This window comes from Cydia fagiglandana, chromosome 7 (assembly GCF_963556715.1).
Source record: "Cydia fagiglandana chromosome 7, ilCydFagi1.1, whole genome shotgun sequence".
NCBI lineage: Eukaryota > Metazoa > Arthropoda > Insecta > Lepidoptera > Tortricidae > Cydia > Cydia fagiglandana.
In genome coordinates, this window is record NC_085938.1 from 19,563,416 (window position 1) to 19,585,487 (window position 22,072).

Here is a 22,072-nt window from a genome sequence, read left to right on the forward strand (position 1 = left end):
GTGACAGTGCTGCATCTGACCAGTATTTTTTTAAACACAACATAATTTCCTAGCTTAACACCCCATTCTAAGTAGCCATGCTGACATTTCTAAAACTAGATATAACAAATTTTGATCTCACTGGGTCATTAATTCTTTTAGATTACGTATTGAAAAAAAGAAGCACTAAAATTCAGTTTTGGACACAACAGCTGTTTTCCAGGCGGATAGCGTTAAATTAATTATCTACTAAAGCGCAATACCACGCCAAGCAAACTAGGTCTTAATAGCAAGCTAGGCGATAAATTCGTAGCTAACAAGACAGCTAAGAAGACATTATCGGAAGTTTTATTGCGCTAAAATGGTTTACGGACTAGGAATTTTTATATTCGGTACTTTTTTAACTATTTTATCTCATGTTAGTCTCTTTGCTCAGTTAACTATCCCTTCTCTAGACAAGCACATGCACATGAATAGATTGTGTTAACAGTCGAACCTCTCTGGGTCACATAGTGATTTTTGTATCTTCTACATCCAAAGTGAACCTACGATATTTCCGGACCGATACGACCGACCTTCAAACCTTCAAGAAAAGAGCGTACTCCCATATTAACGGCAACGCGCTTGCAACCCTTCTGGTGTTGCGGATGTCCATGGGCGGCGGTAATCGCTTACCATTAGGTGATCCGTCTGCTAGTTGCCTCCTATATCATTAAAAAAGTGGTCTAAAGTTCCATTGAGTCACTACCTACGGTCGCTAAAATCCATCTAAAATGCATTAGATATAATAATTATGCCAATCGAGTTAAATATTACTCAATAAATGATCTACACAGTTAAGCGAAAACGTTAAGGTAAAATAGCTTTTCAAATTAAAATAGACTCAAAGTGTGAAATAAAAGACGTCGGCAAAACCGTTTAGTTCCCGTTTGAAGACGTCTGACGTCTGTTAATGGTGTGCTCCTTCGTTAGCCTCGCCGACTCTGTAGTAATCCGATTTCATTGCTAGTAACGACAAATTTGCGGTCCGTTGAATCGAATCGGCATTCACACACAGTCCAACGGCTAGATCTCCCTTCTCATTCTGATCACGAATGTTGAAAAGGGATGTTAAGCGATTAAAGAGTACGATATTTGCCCGTACGCCTCAACCATGACGCTAATCTGCTTATGTGGCGGATGCGTGATATGGAATCAGGAAGGCTTGGTTGGCTTTCCAAACAGATTTCGGTCTTACAGTGATATTTGGGGAATAACGTTTTATATCAGACCGGTCTGAATTATAGTTTTAATAGACAGATTTATAGTATTTTGTAAGTGAGTTCTATTTTATAAAGTCCGTCTTTTTTTGATATAGGAGGCAAACGAGGAAACAAATCGTCTGGTAATAAGCAATGCCGTCGCCGATACGGTTTTAGATGTGGACGTGTGCTATGATTTTAATAGTCTTGTCCAGTAAAAACTCAGTGGATATCGTCTTTCATTGAATACCATGGTCATCCACGATTGTAACTAGGATCTAACGTGCTCGATACGCCCACGATTCCCGACATGTATAATTGAATCAATAAACAATTGAATTTCCAAGTCCAATAGCTAGCTTAATAACAATAATATCACTCAGTTACCAGGGATAATGGTAGACCGAACACGTCATTATTGTTATTACCATGTAAGTGTTCTGACTTGATTGATTAGTGGCTCGGACTAGATAGATATTAAATTTATTAATGATAATTGTTAGTGTTCTGTTTGGAAGCGCTGGTGGCCTAGCGGTAAGAGCGTGCGACTTGCAATCTGGAGGTCGCGGGTTCAAACCCCGGCTCGTACCAATGAGTTTTTCGGAACTTATGTACGAAATATCATTTGATATTTACCAGTCGCTTTTCGGTGAAGGAAAACATCGTGAGGAAACCGGACTAATCCCAATAATGCCTAGTTTACCCTCTGGGTTGGAAGGTCAGATGGCAGTCGCTTTCGTAAAAATTAGTGCCTACGTCAAATCATGGGATTAGTTGTCAAGCGGACCCCAGGCTCTCATGAGCCGTGGCGAAATGCCGGGATAACGCGAGGAAGAAGAGATAATTGTTAGTGTAAGGTGTATTCGGGTAATACCGAATGTCGGATAATTCCGAAATTCAGATGAAAATCACCCTTAATTCCATCATAATAAAAGTCTCTTTTCGGAATTATCCGACAGTTTTCGACATTCGGAATTACCCGAGTAAACCTTACAGTAGTACACAGTAGTGTAGTGTACAGTCACGTGGAAAAGAATATAAGTAGAGGGAGAGGTGTTCAAAATTATGCCTACCAGATCCTGCTATTGTATTTGACTAAACCCACTCAATATATCTTATGATCTTTATGATGAATTTAGTTGTTGCCATAATATTAATTTTCTGTTACCAAAATGTATTAGATAAAATGAAATAGAAGTCATAAAAAAATAAGTTCAAAAACTAACGGGTTGGCTTAAAGTAATGAGAATTTTTGTTTTCGGACATAAAGACAAAAAGACAATGGCCATGGATTTCTGGATGTTATATTGAAGAACTATGCAATATCCAACATTAGAACCAAATTCAAGAATGAAGTAATTGGCCTCCCTTGTGTTAGTTTACGTAACATGCTTCTGACCGTTTGCTTTTCACTTTGGACAAACTACCAAGTACTCTCTGACTGATCGTTTTGTAATTACACGGTAAAATTTATTTTATTCTATAATATTTTTGCCTACTATCGCAATATACATATCAGAGTATATAATATTTGCCAAAATTCTTCGATTGATTTAAGTCTTGGGGATATTCTAGGGTTGGAAACGTTTAGTCGTTTTTCCGCGAGAGCCTAAAACCAGTTAAAAACGTCATTGCATACATTTTACCAAAATATGATACATAAACAATTTTCTCTAAATATCAATCAGTTGCAGATTTCATGAAAATGTTAATCAGTTAGCAATTGTGAATGATGGCATGATATAGATAACAAGCTAATATGCCGAAATAATTAAAATTAACGGCAATAAAACAGTTATGGAATGTAAATAAAACGTTGTCCAAAGCATGACGCAGAGGGTTTGAACACAGTTATGAGAAATCGGATGTGGGAGATGTTATAGTATATATAATGTTTTCTTGTAATTTAAAATATGCTCTTGTTTGTCACTGTAAAATTTCGAAAACCCACAGCTATTGTCTTTTTTTTTTATATTTCCGAAAACGAAAATTCTCATTACTTTAAGCCAACCCGTTAACACCCGACTACTGCAAATCGCACTCTAAAAAGTATGAAACAAGATAGAATTCTTATCTAAAAATTATCGAACAGGGAATATTATAAATGTTACCATTTTTTCAATAAAAAAATACAACGTAATATAATTTACTATTTTTTTATATATTTACAGAGAGTCAGAGGATCGCCGTGGTCGTATGCCACGATTATAAACTTTAAAGTAAAGTGGCATACGACCACGGCTATCCTCTGAATCTCTGTAAATACATACTCGTATATAAAAAAAATAGTAAATTATATTACGTTGTATTTTTTTATTGAAAAAATGGTAACATTTATAATATTCCCTGTTCGATAATTTTTAGATAAGAATTCTATCTTGTTTCATACTTTTTAGAGCGCGATTTGCAGTAGTCGGGTTTTAGTTTTTGAACTTATTTTTTATTTAATTAATTTTGGGGTCATGATTTCGTTACTAACTATTTGAAGTCACTTGATATTGCTTTTGCGAGGGCGTCCGCAGTACAGAAATTCATGCAGAGAGCCGCATATATCGGGCTACGCCCGACTCTCGAGTACAGCGAGCCTAGTATGTCGAGCTGCGCCCGACATTTTTAGTATGAGGGCGCCTTCGGCGCCCGGCTTTGGAACGCGTACGGCGAGCCTCGTACGTCGGGCTGCGCCCGACTCTTTTAGTATGAGGGTGCCTTCGGCGCCCGGCTTTAGAACGCGTACATCGGGCTACGCCCAACTCTTTTAGTGTGAGGGCGCCGAAGGCGCCCGGCTTTGCAACGCGTACAGCGAGCCTCGTATGTCGGGCTGCGCCCGACTCTTTTAGTATGAGGGCGCCTTCGGTGCCCGGCTTTGGAACGCGTACGTCGGGCTACGCCCGACTCTTTTAGTGTGAGGGCGCCGAAGGCGCCCGGCTTTGGAACGCGTACAGCGAGCCTCGTACGTCGGGCTGCGCCCGACTCTTTTAGTATGAGGGCGCCTTCGGCGCCCGGCTTTGGAACGCGTACAGCGAGCCTCGTACGTCGGGCTGCGCCCGACTCTTTTAGTATGAGGGCGCCTTTGGCGCCCGGCTTTGGAACGCGTTCGTCGGGCCACGCCCGACTCTTTCCGTATGAGGGCGCCGAAGGCGCCCGGCTTCGGAACGCGTACAGCGAGCCTCGTACGTCGGGCTATGCCCGACTCTTTTAGTATGAGGGCGCCGCTTTGCCGCGTACAGCGAGCCTCCTACGTACAGCGAGCCTCGTAAGTACAGCGTGCCTCGTACGTCTCTTGTAGGGAATGTAGGGCTGTTTCCTACATTTTGGCTGATCTGGACTTCTATACCTATCCACTTTATAAAATATTGCAGATCATTAAAAAACACCATGTATGTAGTGGCCAAACAAATCGGGTAATACGCGGATAGAATTCAGAGCGCTTATAGATTCGTAGTTCGAATTACCTACCCGATAAATTAATGTTTTATCGGGTTCATGTAAGCAAAGCCGGGTGCAAAAGCTAACAATATGTATATATTTGAAATGTGCTAATTGAGCTCTTTCAAATGATATACAACACGCCATCATTACTTATTTTTATTTTTTGGTTCGTGCCTTTATGACCTCTAGAGGGCGCCGTGTTCCTTTTTTTGTGACGTCATATAGCCTATAACCAGCGGACGCTTAAGACGATTCGAATGACATATCGTTTGTCAAATTATAATGCGTACTTTAGGAGTTCTGAGGGAACAAATGAACATACATACATACATACCCACATACATACCGGTCAAAATCATAACCCTCCTTTTGCGTTGCCGTAGTCGGGTAAAAATTAAATGTTCCATAGAAAACAAACAAAGGTAGGTACTTACAAAGTTTGGTAATTGTTGGGATTTAATTTATTATATCGTTTACAAAAGCTTTTCGAAATAAATTATCAAGTGCTATTAAAATGACTTTACATCACCAAACTCATCAATCAATATCAATCCCAAACTTGATCAAATCAAAACACCATCACAACCTTAAAAATGCCAATACCGAAAACAAAAGCCGCTCAAGATTCATCAACAAGCAATAAATTACGTATGTAATCAAAGTCCCAGTAATTGACAATCATCGCCTCCAGACGGCTCGGGGCGCGATTTGCTAATCACGAAATATAAGTTTGTCGCCTCGGAGTTGGATTTATCCATTTTGTTAATTGAAGTGTCAGGCGAGTCACGCGAGAGACCAATTAAGGCGCAACAGCTTGTCAGACTGACATGAATTGAGTGGCTGTGTCACGAATTCCCAATGAGGGATGATCTGAGGTGTGGTTTTTATAGAATTGCCGCTCTTTTATTGTTTCTCGTTAAGTTATCGGGCTGCTAAATGGTTTCTTTATTCTTCGTTCCTTATTTTGCTAGGGTCTTCAAATAATGTGAATCCTCCTCCTCCACCATTACACACACCATTCCTACACCATTGTTTGCTCCTTGCTCCAGCATTATATCGGTAAAGTAACTAATGCTACCTAAAATGATCAGTATCCCTGATGTTGGCAGCGCTGCAATTTAGCTAACGGTAGCCTAAAGTGTTAAGGTCAGACGATCTCAATATAATGTTCTTGTTTAGGTGTTTTTCTCGACCTTGGTGTATATCGGTGGATGCTGTCTGGGCAGGGATGGACAGAGGCCTATTTTAGTGGGCACTTACGTCAGGCGTGGCTCACTCCGCGATTTCGTCGCTTTGCTACAGGTAGCTAAAAGTACATCCGTTCCACCCCAATATTGGGGAAAGCCATAAGCCGCGCGTGGCGCTGTCGCCACCTAGCGGCCATATCTGTGCTGATCGTAACAGACTCGTATTGTTAGAGAGTGAGTCTTATGTACCTAGTACAATTATTTATTCTGTGACTACGTATACATCGATCGAGAGAACTTAAATTGTATTTTATAAATAAAATTACTAAATATTTTTGCATGAATGTCGGAAAATGACACTTATGTCCTAAATTAATCTGCCACTCTGCTTTAAAAAGGTTCACGCTTTAAAATGTGTGGAAAAGCAAGGCTTTATCCGCACTGCACCTAAAAGCTATTTTATATGCCATATCATTCCTAGAAGCTTTGTAATATTTTTACTATTATAGTAAACTTTTTACAGCTTTAACAGCTCAACTTATTGAATGTATATTTTTTTACGGAAAATCAACGTAGTACCTGGTTTACATCTGTTTTGTTTTTGCTACAAAGTACTACACCATACATTTTAAATATAATAAGCATTCCATACTATTTCCTATAGTGCAGTTACTTCTTAGTTAAAAAAAGAAACTATATGTTGAAACTAGTAGTTTTTGACAGCAAGAAGTACAGCCCAATCATTGTGAGTGCAGTGCGCACGACGTCGCGGTTGGTTATTTTTAAAGACGTTTCTCTCAGAGCTTTCTGCCGTAACGAATTTTCTCAAGATTTTATTTCCCATTTTATTCCACATTTCACATTTAGTCTGTGTAGGTAGTTTTCATATCATTTATGTTGTTTTAAATATAGCTCTTTGTATGTGTGTACCTATCTATTTTTATGATCAAAAAATGTGCTATTAAATTATTTACAGAATAACATGCTTCCTTACCTTACTCTTTGCATCAAAATAACGGTAGGTACACAATGATATATAATTACACTTAGCATTGTTTCATTTTAGATAATAGAAAGTTTGGACGGAACCCTCGGCGTTCGAGTTAAATGAACTCGCAACTAACCGGTTTTTTTTATAAGGCAATATATTTTGCAATCACGTAACATGACAATATTATTATGTTAAATCACATATACAAGTATCTGTGGTGCAACACAATGATCAAGTAAAATATCGTTGAAAGTTAGTCGAAAAGGTTAGCTCAAAGAGACCCCTTAAAGGAATAAGTTCGCGGTTGTACACATTTATTGTATTATCTCTGTGTTATGTAAGTACTTGTTTTGTTGGCAAACGCAATGATCAAGAATTTCTCTTTGAAATTTTCGAATTTCCATCTTGAAAAGGGTCTCTTAGTACATGAGAGGCTTTCAATCCTATAAATGTACGTCAGCACCGTCGTCGTATATTTCTAGCCAAGTGCAAATGCTAAACGATTTATCTTGCACCTCGGCAAACCACAAACTAGCATTAGGTATTCAACAGCAAGACATCACTATTGGCGTACGGCCGTAGAGATTAATCTACATTCATGACCAAAACGGATCGTGACGCCATTTCGCCGGTCGGACCTATTTCCTGCTTATAGTCAACACGGAGACAGGGAACGTGCTCGGATCAACTTGGGCTGAACTGGCATGTAATCTGGCAATTCCCGCCAATATCCGTTAGGATGTACCTTGCTATCAATTCTTAACATGTAATAAAGATAATATTTTCACCTACGGGCGTTTTAAACTTTCCGTTATCGCGTTGCTGACCGAACTGATATTTCTTCAGTTGCTGACAGAACTTTATAAATAGTTTTACAAGATTTTTTTGCAGTTGAGAATTTAAGGTCCCAAAATTAGTCCTGTTATTCGATTAACGTTATATTAGTTTATTGTTCTAATAAAAACGTACATTATAATATAATTTACATTCTTGAGAGTATTAAATAAGCATATTCGAATGTCTTTTTGCACGTGGAAATGAAATTAAATTTGGGTGTGTAAACACGTGGAAAAGCGATTTTTTGCTAAGCAGGAGCTTCAATGCAAAATAATACCTATGAACGAATGGCGAAGCGAATAGGGACAAAACCAAGAATGATAATTTCATAAAAATTTACACCGAGTGGGCATGGACTTTAAATTCAATTTTAGATTTAGATATCACATGTAAGTAGTGCATAATTGTTTTCCATCGTATTTTCTCGAAAACGTTCGTATTTGTCATACTACTTCTGTCAACCTCAGTACTGTATGTACCGAGACTGAATGAAATAGCAAGACACGTTCATACGTTATCCATGAAAAAACTATGGAAATTATTTTGCACCATGCACTACATTTGTAAAGGCTGGCACTTTAAATCCAAACGAACGAATACCGACGAATAAAACGACAGCGTTATTATAATAATATTTTAATAAAGGATAATTTATTCAATAAAACTCTTTGTTAGCAGCCCGATATAACGAACGGGAAATGGAATATTGATGCTATTGAGATTGGTTTTAAGCGCTTCTTAATTTTGTAGTTTAAAATTGCTAACCGAACCATCGACGAAATATTTAACACAAATTCTGCCGTATTCGAACTTCAAGATATTCGCAAGAGACGACACGTACTAGATCCATTCTAGATACTTTATAGTTTAGATATCAACTAGGTCTCTTTTGCAGCGCAATTCGGGCAACCAATGTCACTATATTACATAGAGTAAGATATCTATTAGATGTGAATTAAATCTCTGTCATATCCTGTGGAAATCGTTCAAGAGTACAGGTTAGATCTTAAACATATCGTTATCGTGTCTTTGAGTCTTTGTGATGTCTAAAAGATATCTAATAGATGTCTATTTCAAAATCCGAATCGGGCCCTTAGTGCGTGTGCGTGTGTGTGTATGTAGCTCGCGCTGGCACTGAAGTGTATTTTACATGTATTGTGTTAAACGGGAATTGAGATTCTGTAGTTAGTAGTTTAATTCTCTGATCTGTAAATATATTTATTATATATGGAAATGAAATGTAGCTATAATATTATAGCGACATTTTTTCATGTATATAGTGGGCCATTATTTATTAAGACGATCATTATTGTGATACTCTTGTAAAATGTTTATAAAATAGCTTAGTATTTTTGCACAATTTTAAACCGGAAACAGCGAGAGAAGTGGATGTAAATTTTATTCATTCAGTAGCGGCACGTCTAAGTTTATTTACATTGTAATCATGTTTGTGAATGAAAATGCAAGAAATAGTTGCACACAACATGTAGGTATTATTTAAATAAATAGTTAAGTAGGTAGGTAATACTTTGTTGACCCATTTAGGTATTATTTGCATTATATAGTTGGTAATGACGCCACTTTACATAATAGCTTTATACAGGATGGAACATTACTAGAGACTGAGCTGAAAGGATTGTGTTATCTAAGGGATCTACAATCGAGTTATTATACCTAATCGTTAAGCTGGATTAACAAGTAAAACAAAATCATTAAAATGAAATAATTATGTTTATATCAGTGATACTACACCCTGCCACTACAAAGTTTTGAATTGACACATGTCATTAATTTGACTTCACATTCGATGCTCGGATCTAACTTGCTAGATTGCAGATTTTTGCGCTCATGTTTAACAAACTGTATCTCAGAAACGGTTAGACATATTAACGTGATTAGTAACTGAAAAATAAAGTACGTAGCCTAAAAACAATTCCCCGTTTGCATAAAAGTCCCTCGTTCTGTTCCACCTGATATACTAAGTTATAAATTAAATATTTAATCACAAATCTCACTTGCTCTAGTCGTTGTATTTTATATACCTACGTAAAAAAATTGCTACCTACTTAAATGTAACTTTCCAAAATGTTCTTGTATCGAATAATTAAAAAAGAACTACTACTTACTATTGTTCGCAGTTGTGGAGGCCGATTCGGAATTTATAACTTTGTTACGAAACTGTTATAAAATAAAAAATTTAAATCATTTATTTCAGAAGACAGGTTCCATAATATGGTTTGTAACACTTAACTTAACAACTATATTAGACTATTTGTAAAAAGGACACGAGAGAAAAAGCACATTAAAATCAAAAAAACTAAAATTAAATTAAAATGTTATGAATTTGATCTGTTCGCCGTCAACAATGTAATTCAGCTGTCAACAGTGACATTTCTTAAACCAGAAATTTAAGTTGACAGATCGTGTCAAAAACAAATCCAGATCGAATTGAAAACCTGTTAAGACAATTAGGTTACGGCTTCTGATTTGATTGAATTTATCAATACCATTTGTAAACAAATATCAAACTTAATTTAAGTTTCAAAGATATTCATATTATTTGAATACTTATAAAATATAAATTACTTTCGCTCCAATTTAAATTATTAAATGCAATTTGCTCAGGCGAACCTTTCCACACAATAGTTCCATCGCCTACAGTGTTAACTGTACATCGGTGGACCTTATGCCTCTTGTAATAAGGTCCACCGATGAACAGTTAGGAGTGTTGCAGTTTGTACTAACTTTGGATCAATCACAAATAAATTTTCTTACTACTTAGTTCAAAAACGCGAAAGTTTCCATTCACAACTAGTTCGAATAGACTGGTGAACCCATAGACTAGGAATCCTCTAGACCGAGCATATTCGCGCTACCCCCTCCGCCACGAGTCAAAAGTGTCTTTGTGTGACTTCCATGTCTTTGAACGGACCAATCACGGCACGGGACTTCGCTCACCTCGTCCCGCGCACCCGCGCATTTTTGGCATCATCGGTTGCATTAAATAATTGATCCAAACTCGGTCTAGAGGATTCCTAGTTTACGGATGAACCAAAGTTTGATGTGGAGTTGTAATGAATTTCGTTAAATATTACTTTACTTTTTGTTACTTTCGTTTAGGTACAATTCGATTTCTCGTTAACACAACGCTCACGAAACTTACTTAAAAGCATTGTTTGTTGAATATTGCAAAGATGATGAATATTTGAGATGTTATCAAATATAATATTATCAAAGTTTTAGGCCATGAATTAATAAAGCGTAGAATTATCACCAGCCACAGAACATCAATCTGCCTCTGTGGATATTTTGGTATAAATGGATTTTGCTAATACATAGAGACTATAGTGACCCGCCCCGGCTTCGCACGGGTTACACAAAAGCTTAACAAATTATACACCTAAGCCTTCCTCAAGAATCACTCTATTGATAGGTATTGATGGGTGTTGATAGGTGAAAACCGTAGTTTCGTAGTTTTTGAATTAATCGCGAACAGACAGGTACACACAAACAGACAGACGCGGCGGCGTGGGTGTTTGTTTTAAAGTGACATTCCATTTCCAACTGCAGCTGCAATACTTTTCATTTTACTATGGAAACGCGTCGCTGTCACTGTCAATTTCCATACAAATACAAATACAAATACAAATACTTTATTAATAACGCCAAGTTACATGTCAGGTACAGTCTATATCGAATTTAAAGTTAGATAAATTAAATTGAATTGGATCATTATTTGATTTAAATATTACAGTAAAACATTAAAATACTGACTAGAAAGTTATATAGTAGGGAGTTCGTAGGACTCGTTTACAGAATAAAATATATGACTAAGAAGCCACTTGCGTAATCTAGCTTTGAAGACCACCGCAGAAGTTGCATCTCTTTTTATTTCGTTAGGTAGTCTGTTATACACAGACGGGCCCGAGATGTATACCGACTTTTCTGATTTGCGCAGTTTGTGTGCGGGAGTGACGAGGAGATGGGCAAGCTTGTTGCTACGCATCGCGCGGGATTCGTTCACACCTCGTTGTCTAAACGCATCGTAGTGTTTATATGTAAAGATAGCAACTTGGAAAATGTGCTCACAGGGAAGAGGCAAAATATCCAATTCTTTAAATAACTCCCTGCACGACACGTCATCAGGCACACCCACAATAGCGCGTACCGCCCGCTTCTGCATCCTGAAGACTCGATCGGCATCGGCAGCACGCGCCCACAGCTCCACACCGTAGGTGATGAGGCTGTGGACGGTCGCAAAGTAGCACGATAGCACGACGCTACGGGACGCGGTGCCCGCGAGGCGACGGAGCGCAAAGCATGCTCGGCCAAGCCTAGAGCATATCTCATCGATATGTTGGTCCCAGATGAGGCCGCTATCTATTTGGAAGCCTAGTAGTCTAGCCGATTGGACCATCTGCAGGGCGGTTTGTTCAGCAGTGACTGAGTACGGCGACGGCGCCGTGCCATTGAGCTGGAATGTGAGGTAACAAGTTTTATCTCTATTTAAGGCTAAGCCGTTCAGTCTAAACCAAAACTCAAGCCTCTGGACTACGGAGTTTAACTTGTGTTCCAGTTCTCGCGTGGTCGGCGCAGTAACTATGGCGGCGACGTCGTCTGCATACATATATATCTCTGCGTCGTGTATTGCGGTGGGCAGGTCGTTGAGTAGTAAACTGAACAGAGTGTTCGACAGGCACGAGCCTTGCGGCACGCCCATCGCATTCGTCATCTCAGATGATGTGATCTTTCCGTTTTCCGCAACAACGACCTGCGAGCGGTGAGACATGAATGATGTTAGCAGGGACAAGGCCGGGCCGCGAATACCGTAGAAACTCAGCTTGTCAGCTATGAGCTGGTGGTCTGCGGTGCCAAATGCGCGCGAGAGGTCGCAGCATAGCAGCGCTACGTGTTGGCCCGCTTCGCGCGCGCTCAGCACGCGCCACACCACTTCGCGCACCAGGTCGGTGGTGGCGCGCCCCGCCCTGTATGCGTATTGTCTCTCAGTCATCACGTTGCACTGTTCGATAATAGTAAAATGAACAGTATTGTAGCTGCAGTTGGAAATGGAATGTCACTCTTATTTATAAGGTGTATTGATACCATACCCGTCATTTTAGCTTCACGTATTAACTGTAGTAATTAATTAATTGTACGTAATTAAAATTGTAGCGTAATTTGTCAATTACTGGTCACTGTTTAATAACTGGCCACCTTATACTTAAAATGAAATATGTTCACCTATAAACAGAATTCATTTTAGTATAAGGTGGTTACTTATTGAAGGGTGGCCGTTTATTAAATTGACATTCCATTTATTTTTAGTATGAGGTGGCCAGTTATTAAACAGTGGCCAGTAATTGACGATTAACCCTATATGGGTATATGCAACCCCCTGCAACCCCATTCGAAATAAAATCATTTTTTGATTTAAATAATTAAATACTAATAACGAATTAAACATGTCCCACAATCAAATTGTTTACAATGTCAACAAATTCTATGTGAAATTAGAATAAATTTAACAAATTACTAGTACGTACCTGTCACTGTAGGTTTAGCCAGATGTTGAGCAAATGTTTATATTTCGGAGGGACGAATCACTCGAGGGACGAGTGGGTTGAGCCGCAACTGATGTTTACAGGTACATGGGAATTTGCATTGACAAGGTAGGAAGGCACCATGGAGGTTACCGTGAGGCCGGCTTTGCATTTACCTACTGATCACTAAGAAACACAACTGAGGTACCAGAGGCCATAGATATCAGTTTAATGTTTGTATTACCCAGCTAAACTTGTCGGCTTTTGATATTGAATTTAATATTATTATTAGAAAATGAATTTAGTTTTAAAACATTTCAAATTAGCATAACTAAGTAAAAACGTCTAGTCTGTAAACTTATAATTATGTAGTAAAGATAAATCATGAATAGTTATCATGAAAATCATCATTTCAATAAAAATTAACTCAAGAATCAAATTTTAAAATGGGTTACTAAACTTCATGTCATTTTTTAAATAATTTTCTCGAAAAAAAAGTCAGTGCATCAATCTGATTCCTAGGTAGGTTTACATGCAAAAATGTTTACTAAAGTTACATAATACGTTTATTTTGAAAGCGAAGTTTTAAATTGCCACTTATTCTGGTCGGATTATTGTCAAAGTTTGTACGTATTTGGCAACAAAGTTATTTGCTCTTCATAATAATACAGTATTATACCAGTGTTTTTACCAAATTTCAAAATGTTTACCTACTTATATTTACATGTAAGTGAATTTAAACATGTTTTTGACTAACAAAAAATCCAAAAAATTTATAATAAGGAAAGTTATAGGAAAGAGAAAACAAGTAAAATGAATTTTAATTGACAAAAACATCCAATTTGATATATTATTGATATCCTCTCTCAAAACGACCCTCAAAGAAATTAATGCTACAAGACAAATAAATAAAAAATTCGAAAATTCATATTACAGCAATTTATTTTATTTTATTGATGAAAATGTTTACATGACATTACAGCTAAACTAATGCGTCACGAAACTTACGACTAAAATCGATAACAATACTTATAAGAGCAACAATTATAACAACAATAACTAACAGCACATTAGCAATATAATATAACCTTGAAAACATATTCATATTCATCTCGTTTCGTTGTTTAGAAATTAAATTTAAAATTATAATATTCATAAATCAATAATGTATGGTTGTATGCAATACTAAAACTAATACTCTGGTCGAGTAGGGGAGACCGAGGTGAGTTTTGACAGAAGAGAGTTGGGATTTTTTGGAATCTAATGACTGTTAGCGAGCTCGCAATAGTGTGCGTTGGTTAGCTCGTAACTTGAACTAACAAACGCGCGCTATTGCGACCTTGTTTTTAGTTAATAGATTCCACAAAATCAACGATGTCACAACTCTCGTCTGTCACAACTCACCTCGGTCTCCCCTAATTTAATCGATACCGAGCGTATATTTTACTAATAGAAAACATTTCACCCTCAATGTAACATGTTGCTTCTATTTTACGTTTGGTCTAATACTAGTAATTAATGTTCGGTATTAAATTACCTACAATTAGGGGGTTGTACAAATTATTAGGATGCTTAATTTGCTATTATTATCATCATTATTTATGAACCAATACGCATAATAAGCCTTATTTATGCATATCTTTATGAATATTAAGACAATGCACAACGATCGTATAGGTAGACAGGTAGGCATATTAAGATGGTGCTAACGCAAAAATTTAGTTATTATATTGAATTTATACACGTTTTGATAATACAAGAACAAATGCCCTGCAAAAAATCACACCGAAACTAGACTATATTTACTCTTTAATGCCGCTGCCAGTAGGTATATTTGGCTTATGCCCCAGGCAGTGGTGGATTTGCAGTGTTAGTAGCCGCCCCCTTTTCAGCACCCATCATACAGGCTGCATAATGTCTTGCCGCTCTAGGCCCGGGCCTACTGGGCCTTACGGCTCGGCCACGACCTCGAGCGACTTGCGACGGCGGGAGTGATAACCATAGGTTGGAGCGAAAGGTCGCTGTGTCACGCTCCAACCTATGGTTATCGCTCCCACAGTCGCAATCTCGCTTGATGTCGTGGCCGAGCCGTTAGGGCAAAACCGCCACCGGCCCCATCACGCCTCCTCTTAAATTTAGATTTATAGTATTTAATTTGTTTAAGTTTGGACTGTACTTACCTATATTTTCATTTTATTCACCTAATAAATCATACACAATAAAATTCATACAACCGTAGGTACATACACGTCAAGTTAAGGATGACTCACGTTAGACCGGGCCGTGGCCGGGCCGAAGCTTCCGGAGCTTCGTTTTCAATGCAATTACCAATCAGCCGTCATAGAAATTGACATGCCGGACGCCTAGGCACCGGCACGGCCCGGTCTAGCGTGATACAACCTTTAAACGGACAGTGTGGTCGGCCCTTTAGCCTCGAATCAGCAGAACACAAACCTCACAAATGACGTATTTAAACCCGTCCGTAATTATATTGTAAAATTCAATTTACCTTCGGGTGGGTCTGTCTGATAATTTACCATTCTGCGTATTTCTCTCAAATTGTTGATTGAACCGACAAGAAACTACAGGGTTTGTTTTGGCCCACGCAATTGCGTTACTTTTGAATTAGATTTACGCTGCTCTGATAACAAACATTAAAGGGAAATTGAGTTATTAAATGAAAATGAAGGTTGGAAATAATAACGCAGATGGAGATATTTGATAGCGGAGATCAAAATGAAATTAACCAGCCTATTTTGGTGTTTATAATGGCAATGGCTTTTGGTGATATTGTCGGGTTATTTCAGGATCAAAATGATAGGACGCTTATTAAACTGATTGCTTACATTTACTTTGTAGGCTTTGTCTAAATTGGACTGCTTATTACAATCTAGAAGACTTGTACATTTGAGAATAATAAAGTTATAGCCCTCTGCGATGTTGACTTTCAGCCATCTTAGATGTCGCTTTTGTCGGCCCATCTGTATCGAATCTAAATCTATCGGAAATTAAATACCGTTTACAGATACCGTTTATGGATACCGTTTTATTATCCCAGCGTTTAGTCCATCACACATCCAAAAACCTAGTTCATTTTAGTACCTACAATTAGGTGGCGTTGTTTCATCACAGAGTTCATAAGTGCTTGTTGCTAGGCCTACATGAATAAAGTATATTAAAAAAAAAAAAAAAACAACCGTTGTACTGTGCGGACGTGTTTTTGACTCCTTCCCTGTATTTATTGAATTTAATTATTGATACGGCTTCAAAATGACACAAAACTGTAGTGCGTGCGGTATCGATGTTACGGACAAACTAAAAATGCAGTGTACTCGCTTAAATTGCATGAAAGTGTACGACATCGAATGCCTTGGAGTGCAACCACTGGACTTCGACTTATTTATGGAGGGTCTAAAACAACCGTGGGTATGCCCGGAGTGTGTTTGCTCGAAACCTACACGTATTGACTCCAACACTCCAGTACGAGGTACTCCAGAACATCGACAACAATTCCCGATAAGTACAAATGTCAATACTTACCGCGGTAACCGCATCAAAACAACACAACCATCACTAATACATGATCACGACGTAAACACCGGTCAAGACAGTATTTTGGCTGAGTTGAGAGAGTTACGATCCGAGTTAATTAGCAGATTAGACACTCAGACACACATAATTACAAACATCTACCATGTATGTCAGGCTACGAGCGAGCAGTTGCATGATTTAAAGTCCACCTTGCAAAACAATACTACTGCTAACAAGACATTAGAACAACAACTAGATAAACTATCGATTACCACTCAACAACTTGATAAGTTCATAGCAGAATCGAAAGGCATAGAAAAAAGTATTAGATCGTGTAACCAAAACAAGAAGTGCAATACTAACGGGGCGCGGATACAAACTGCAGGAGCAAGCGCAAGCGCAAGCGATTCGGCCGTGGCCAGTACCCACTGTATGCAGAATAATAGCGAGAGTTGGGCCACAAAAACGGCGGCGGCGGGCGTTACAGTTTGCGTGGGGGTCCCATTAACAGATAAGATGCAAACTACTGGGTTAAATACTTCTACATATATTAAAGATAAAAACGAACTAATAAGCTCAAATACGTTACAAGTTACGCTAACTCAGAGTGACACGACTAGAAACAAAAAAAACCCCTACATCCGTACAACCGTCAACTTGTTCCACCAAAGTACTATCGCACTCGTCAGGAAATGAGCATGCAAATAAGAATACTGGAACAAGTAACACTCAAGGACTCGAGACTCATAGAAAGGAAAAAGGTACATCTCACCTCAAAAATGTTCAAAGAGGTAGTAACAAGAGCATAACGGATATTATGGCTATGGAACGAATGAAATATTTGCACGTATGGCGATTACAAAAGGATACCACTGTAGAAAATTTAACTATGTATATTAAAAAAATATGTGGCTCCCAAGTTAATTTAAAAGTAGATAAGGTAACGCAAAAGAAGGATAGAGGTTATGCTTCATTTATAATAAGTGTATCGGAAAGCGATTATGATAAATTAATAAATCCGGATATCTGGCCTTTGAATACCGAGTTCAGCGAGTGGATCTGGTTTCGGAGAACAACGAGTAAAACAAAAGAAGGAAGATAATAGGATTTACATTTTTTACCAAAATGCACGAGGTTTACGAACTAAATTGAATGATTTTAGTAGTAATATAGATAGTTCAGGTGCAGATTTATTTGGAATCACGGAATCTGGGTGCAATACCTCCATAGAAGATGCAGAAATTATCCCACCAGGGTACCAAATTATAAGGTGTGATCGAGCGGATGGGCGAAAACACGGCGGCGCGCTTATCGTGGCCACACACCGGTTTGAGCTACGGCCGGTCGCGATGCCGAGTGACGTCAATATTGATGACTGTGCGTTTGAGTTGGTAGGCGCTGCAGTTTATCTTAATAATAGATAGGGTAAACCCTCCAGTGAATGAACACCCCCCAGTGAATGAACAAAATCACGTTTTTTGTGTAAAATAAGAAATATAGCAATTTCTTCCACTTGTCTTATTTTTTTTCTTATTAACAATTCTATTTCCTATGCAATGACAACCCGTAATAAATTTATTTTCGACCAGTTAGGATGTGAGTGGCGTTTGAACCTTACGTATTTCTGGATTTGAAGTTTTGTATGGAAATATTAGATCCCAGATAAGAACAGTGTACGTTTGGAGCAACATATGAAGTGCTTATTTAATCTTTACCGGTACAAAGTTTAGTTATTTGGTTAGATTAAGAGTTGAACCTTCTATTTATGTACACTTTGTCGGCGTATAATGCGGTTAAGTCTTTATTTTTGATAGTTCCATTACTGGCTCATCAAATGTTCTGAAACCAGTAAATGAACAGTGTGTTCATTTACTGGTGTCGCGTAGATTTCATTTTTTTCCCAAATGTATATGTAAACGCAATCCTATTGAGCTTGTTTTTTGTGATTCTGCATAGAAAACGATTCTGATTCATTTAGCCAGTATTGGAACAAACCAAATTTCTATAGTCCATTTACTAGATTTGTCATGCCTATGTATGAACAATACAAAATTTGGCTTGTTCATTTATTGGATTTCTACTAATTCTATGTATGAATAGTGTAACCATGAACAATGCAGTGACAAGTTTATTATTTTAAGCATTATTTGGTGAGCATGACCCCTTTTCATCAAAATATGCACGTTGGTTCTTGTTTTAATGGTTGATTTTATTTTTTCCTTTTAATATGTAACGGGTTTCTATGTTATTGGTGAATAACCATCATTTTATTACATTCTAATCGATTCGAAGTCAATATGGAGGGATAAAAAGATATTAAACGCTATCGCTATACCTATTAAAACTAGATTTTGCCCTGTGCGCGGGGCCCGAGGGCCCCGCGGTACGCGTGTTGTTTGCTGTTGGTGCTGTTGTTGATGTGTTGTTGTTGGTAATGTTGTTGTTGCTGTTGTAATTGTGTAGTAGTTTGTTTTCCAAAGGGAAAATTAAATGAATTTCTACTTTTGCTAAGACGAAAAGATCCGCGTGAGAGCACTTCATTCCCGCAGCTCGGCCTTCGGCCTCGCGTGCTTGGGAAATCGAAAGGGACGCTCCGGGCCTTCGGCCCTACGCGGAGCTCGGCCTTCGGCCTTCGCTGGGTTTCGAAGCTCAGCGTCGGGCCTTCGGCCCGCCGCTTCGCTTATTAAAACACTTGGAGGGTTGGTTTTGCTTTGGGGCGTAAGCGGGAAGTTGGAGCTTAAACACGACCCAATAGTAAAAGTGTCTTGACAAGCTCACGTCGGGCCTACGGCCTTCGGCCTTCGGCCCGCCGTTTCGCTTGTCTAAGACACTTTTCCTATTGGGTCGTGTTTAAGCTCCAACTTCCCCCTCTCGTGTGACGCTTCGGGCCTTCGGCCCTACGCGGAGCTCGGCCTTCGGCCTTCGCGAGCCTCGACGCTCCGCCGTCGGGCCTTCGGCCCGCCGGCTTCGCTTATCAAGACAGTTGACTTTGTAGAACGCTTGCAGGAACTGCATTCACGCAGCTCGGCCTTCGGCCTCGCGTTTCGGGAGTCGGGGTGGAGGCTCCGGGCCTTCGGCCCTCCGCCGGGGTCGGCCTTCGGCCTCCCGGCCTGAAGCTCGCCCTTCGGGCTCGCTTAACACACTTTTTGTATAGGATTTTGCTTTGTTCGTCGTTCCCGCAGCTCGGCCTTCGGCCTCGCCCAAAATTACTGGGGGTGGGGCACGCTTGGACATTCGGGGTCAAGCTCCGGGCCTGACGGCCCTCCGCGAGGTCGGCCTTCGGCCTCCCAGCCTGAAGCTCGCCCTTCGGGCTCGCTTAACCTACTTGGAAATTTGAATTTGGCCCGTGTCCGCCGCCATTTTGGATTTTTCCAAAAATTTTTTTTCACATGGTAATTTTGGGCCCCCAAGCTCGCCGCATACCAAATCTCAGCGCGCTCGGACCAACTTGAAAAAATTTAAAAAAAAAAGTCGGCCATTTTGAAATTTTTTAAATGCAGTTTGTTTTGTCTCGGGGCCCTCTATGACATTTGGTCGAGCACCCCCCACCCATCTCGCACCGTTTAAAAGTTGCCATACAAAATTAAAATGCCCATTATTTCCGCCATCTTGGATTTTTTTCAAAATTTTTTTTATTCGTAGGTATCTAGAGGCCTCTATCTCTCGCCATGCCAAATCTCAGCGCGCTCGGACCAACTTGAAAAAATTAAAAAAAAAAAGTCGGCCATTTTGAATTTTTTTTAATGCAGTTTGTTTTGCCTCGAGGCCCTCTATGACATTTGGTCGAGCACCCCCCACCTATCTCGCACCGTTTAAAAGTTGCCATACAAAACAAAAGTGGCCAGTTTTCCAACAATTAGAGCATTTTTCCAAAAATTTTTTTTTCGTAGTAATCTACGGGACTCCGAGATTCCGTGACCAAAATTTCAGCGCGCTAGGACAAACTTGAAAATCGGTCGCCATTTTGAATCCGCCATATTGAAAAAAAAATGGCGGCGTCAAAAACTGCCAGGGTCCCTCTATGACATTTGGTCGAGCACCCCCCCACCAAGTCTAACCGTTTAGCCGGGCCGTTCAACATTTTTATGACGAAAGACGGTAGACCAAAAGTCGGATTTTTCTGGAGGTCACCAGACCGCCCTCTATACGACCGTATCAAACTCAAATACCCCACGAACCTCCTTCTGGGAGAACAATCATGTCAATTAATCATCGGGTTGCGGCTTTATATAATATAGAAATAGAAAATAGAGCCGGAAACGGTGTTTGTGATAAAAATGATTTTATTATGCTAATCAAAAAGAGTTAAATAATGTTATTCACTGGGTTTTTCGGTGTTCATTCACTAGTTTTTATGTTCATTCATTAGGTTTTTGGGTAGTTTTTGGTAAATTCTGGTATAACTCAAAAACTATGAAAGTAATTAAAAATCGCAGAAATTTTTTTCTTGTTTATTAAATGAGGATTGATTAAATTGCAGTTAATTATTCCAATTAATAATGAATGCTGAGCAATGATTTTTCAAACTTGGATAATTGCTTAAGTGTTCATTCACTGGTGGTCTTACCCTACTTGTTTTTATGTTGTGTGGTATACATCCCACCAAAAAGTAATGAACGCGAATATATGACTTTATTTAGAATTTTAGAACAATGGTGTGTTAAATATAAAAATTATATAATACTAGGTGACTTTAACCTGTATTCATGTTGTGATAATGTTAACAATTACTTTGAATATTTTCGTATTTTTTGCGAGTTTAACCAAAAAAATAATGTACCAAACTGTAATGATCGGCAACTAGATTTAGTGTTATGTAATAGAGACATGTCGGACAGGGTGTCGGTGGAGGCGGCGGACGAGTCGCTGGTGCCGGTGGACGCCTACCACCCGCCGCTGGCGGTGGCCGTGGCCGTGCGCGGCGACAGTGCCGGGGTCCGCGAGGACTATACGCCTGGTTCCGTACAATACTCGCAGCAAAATATGGGTCAAAATTCATTGCAGTGGAATTTTGCAAAAGCAGATTTCAGTGCAATGTATTTATTAATCTCTAAGGTAGATTGGAATCCTTTGTTTGGGTTACGCGAGCCAGAGGATGCACTTAATTATTTTTATGATATAGTGGAGCGAATTATAGATAACTGTGTCCCTAAAAAGAAGCCAAAAATTGGCAACGGCAGGTACGTCTATCCTAAATGGTACACCATCGATATAATTAAGTGTATACATCAGAAAGCCAAACTACACAAGGCTTATAAATCGAGCGGATCGAGAGATGATTATGTTGCTTTTTCTACTTGTAGGGCCAAAGTTAAGAAATTAATAAATGAGGCGCAC

General features: G+C 39.0%; 1 protein-coding gene across 1 annotated transcript; it reads right to left on the minus strand.

The window, feature by feature from the left end:
- Positions 1 to 11,445: 11,445 nt before the first annotated feature.
- LOC134666254 (uncharacterized) lies at positions 11,446 to 12,675 on the minus strand. The gene has a single exon (XM_063523406.1). It carries the CDS (start codon positions 12,673 to 12,675, stop codon positions 11,446 to 11,448), a length of 1,230 nt encoding a protein of 409 aa, XP_063379476.1.
- Between the last annotated feature and the right edge of the window lie 9,397 nt (positions 12,676 to 22,072).

What these genes read in the sequence shown, in the direction of transcription:
- LOC134666254 (XM_063523406.1), bottom strand. Translation starts at nt 12,675, where the DNA reads ATGACTGAGAGACAATACGCATACAGGGCGGGGCGCGCCACCACCGAC.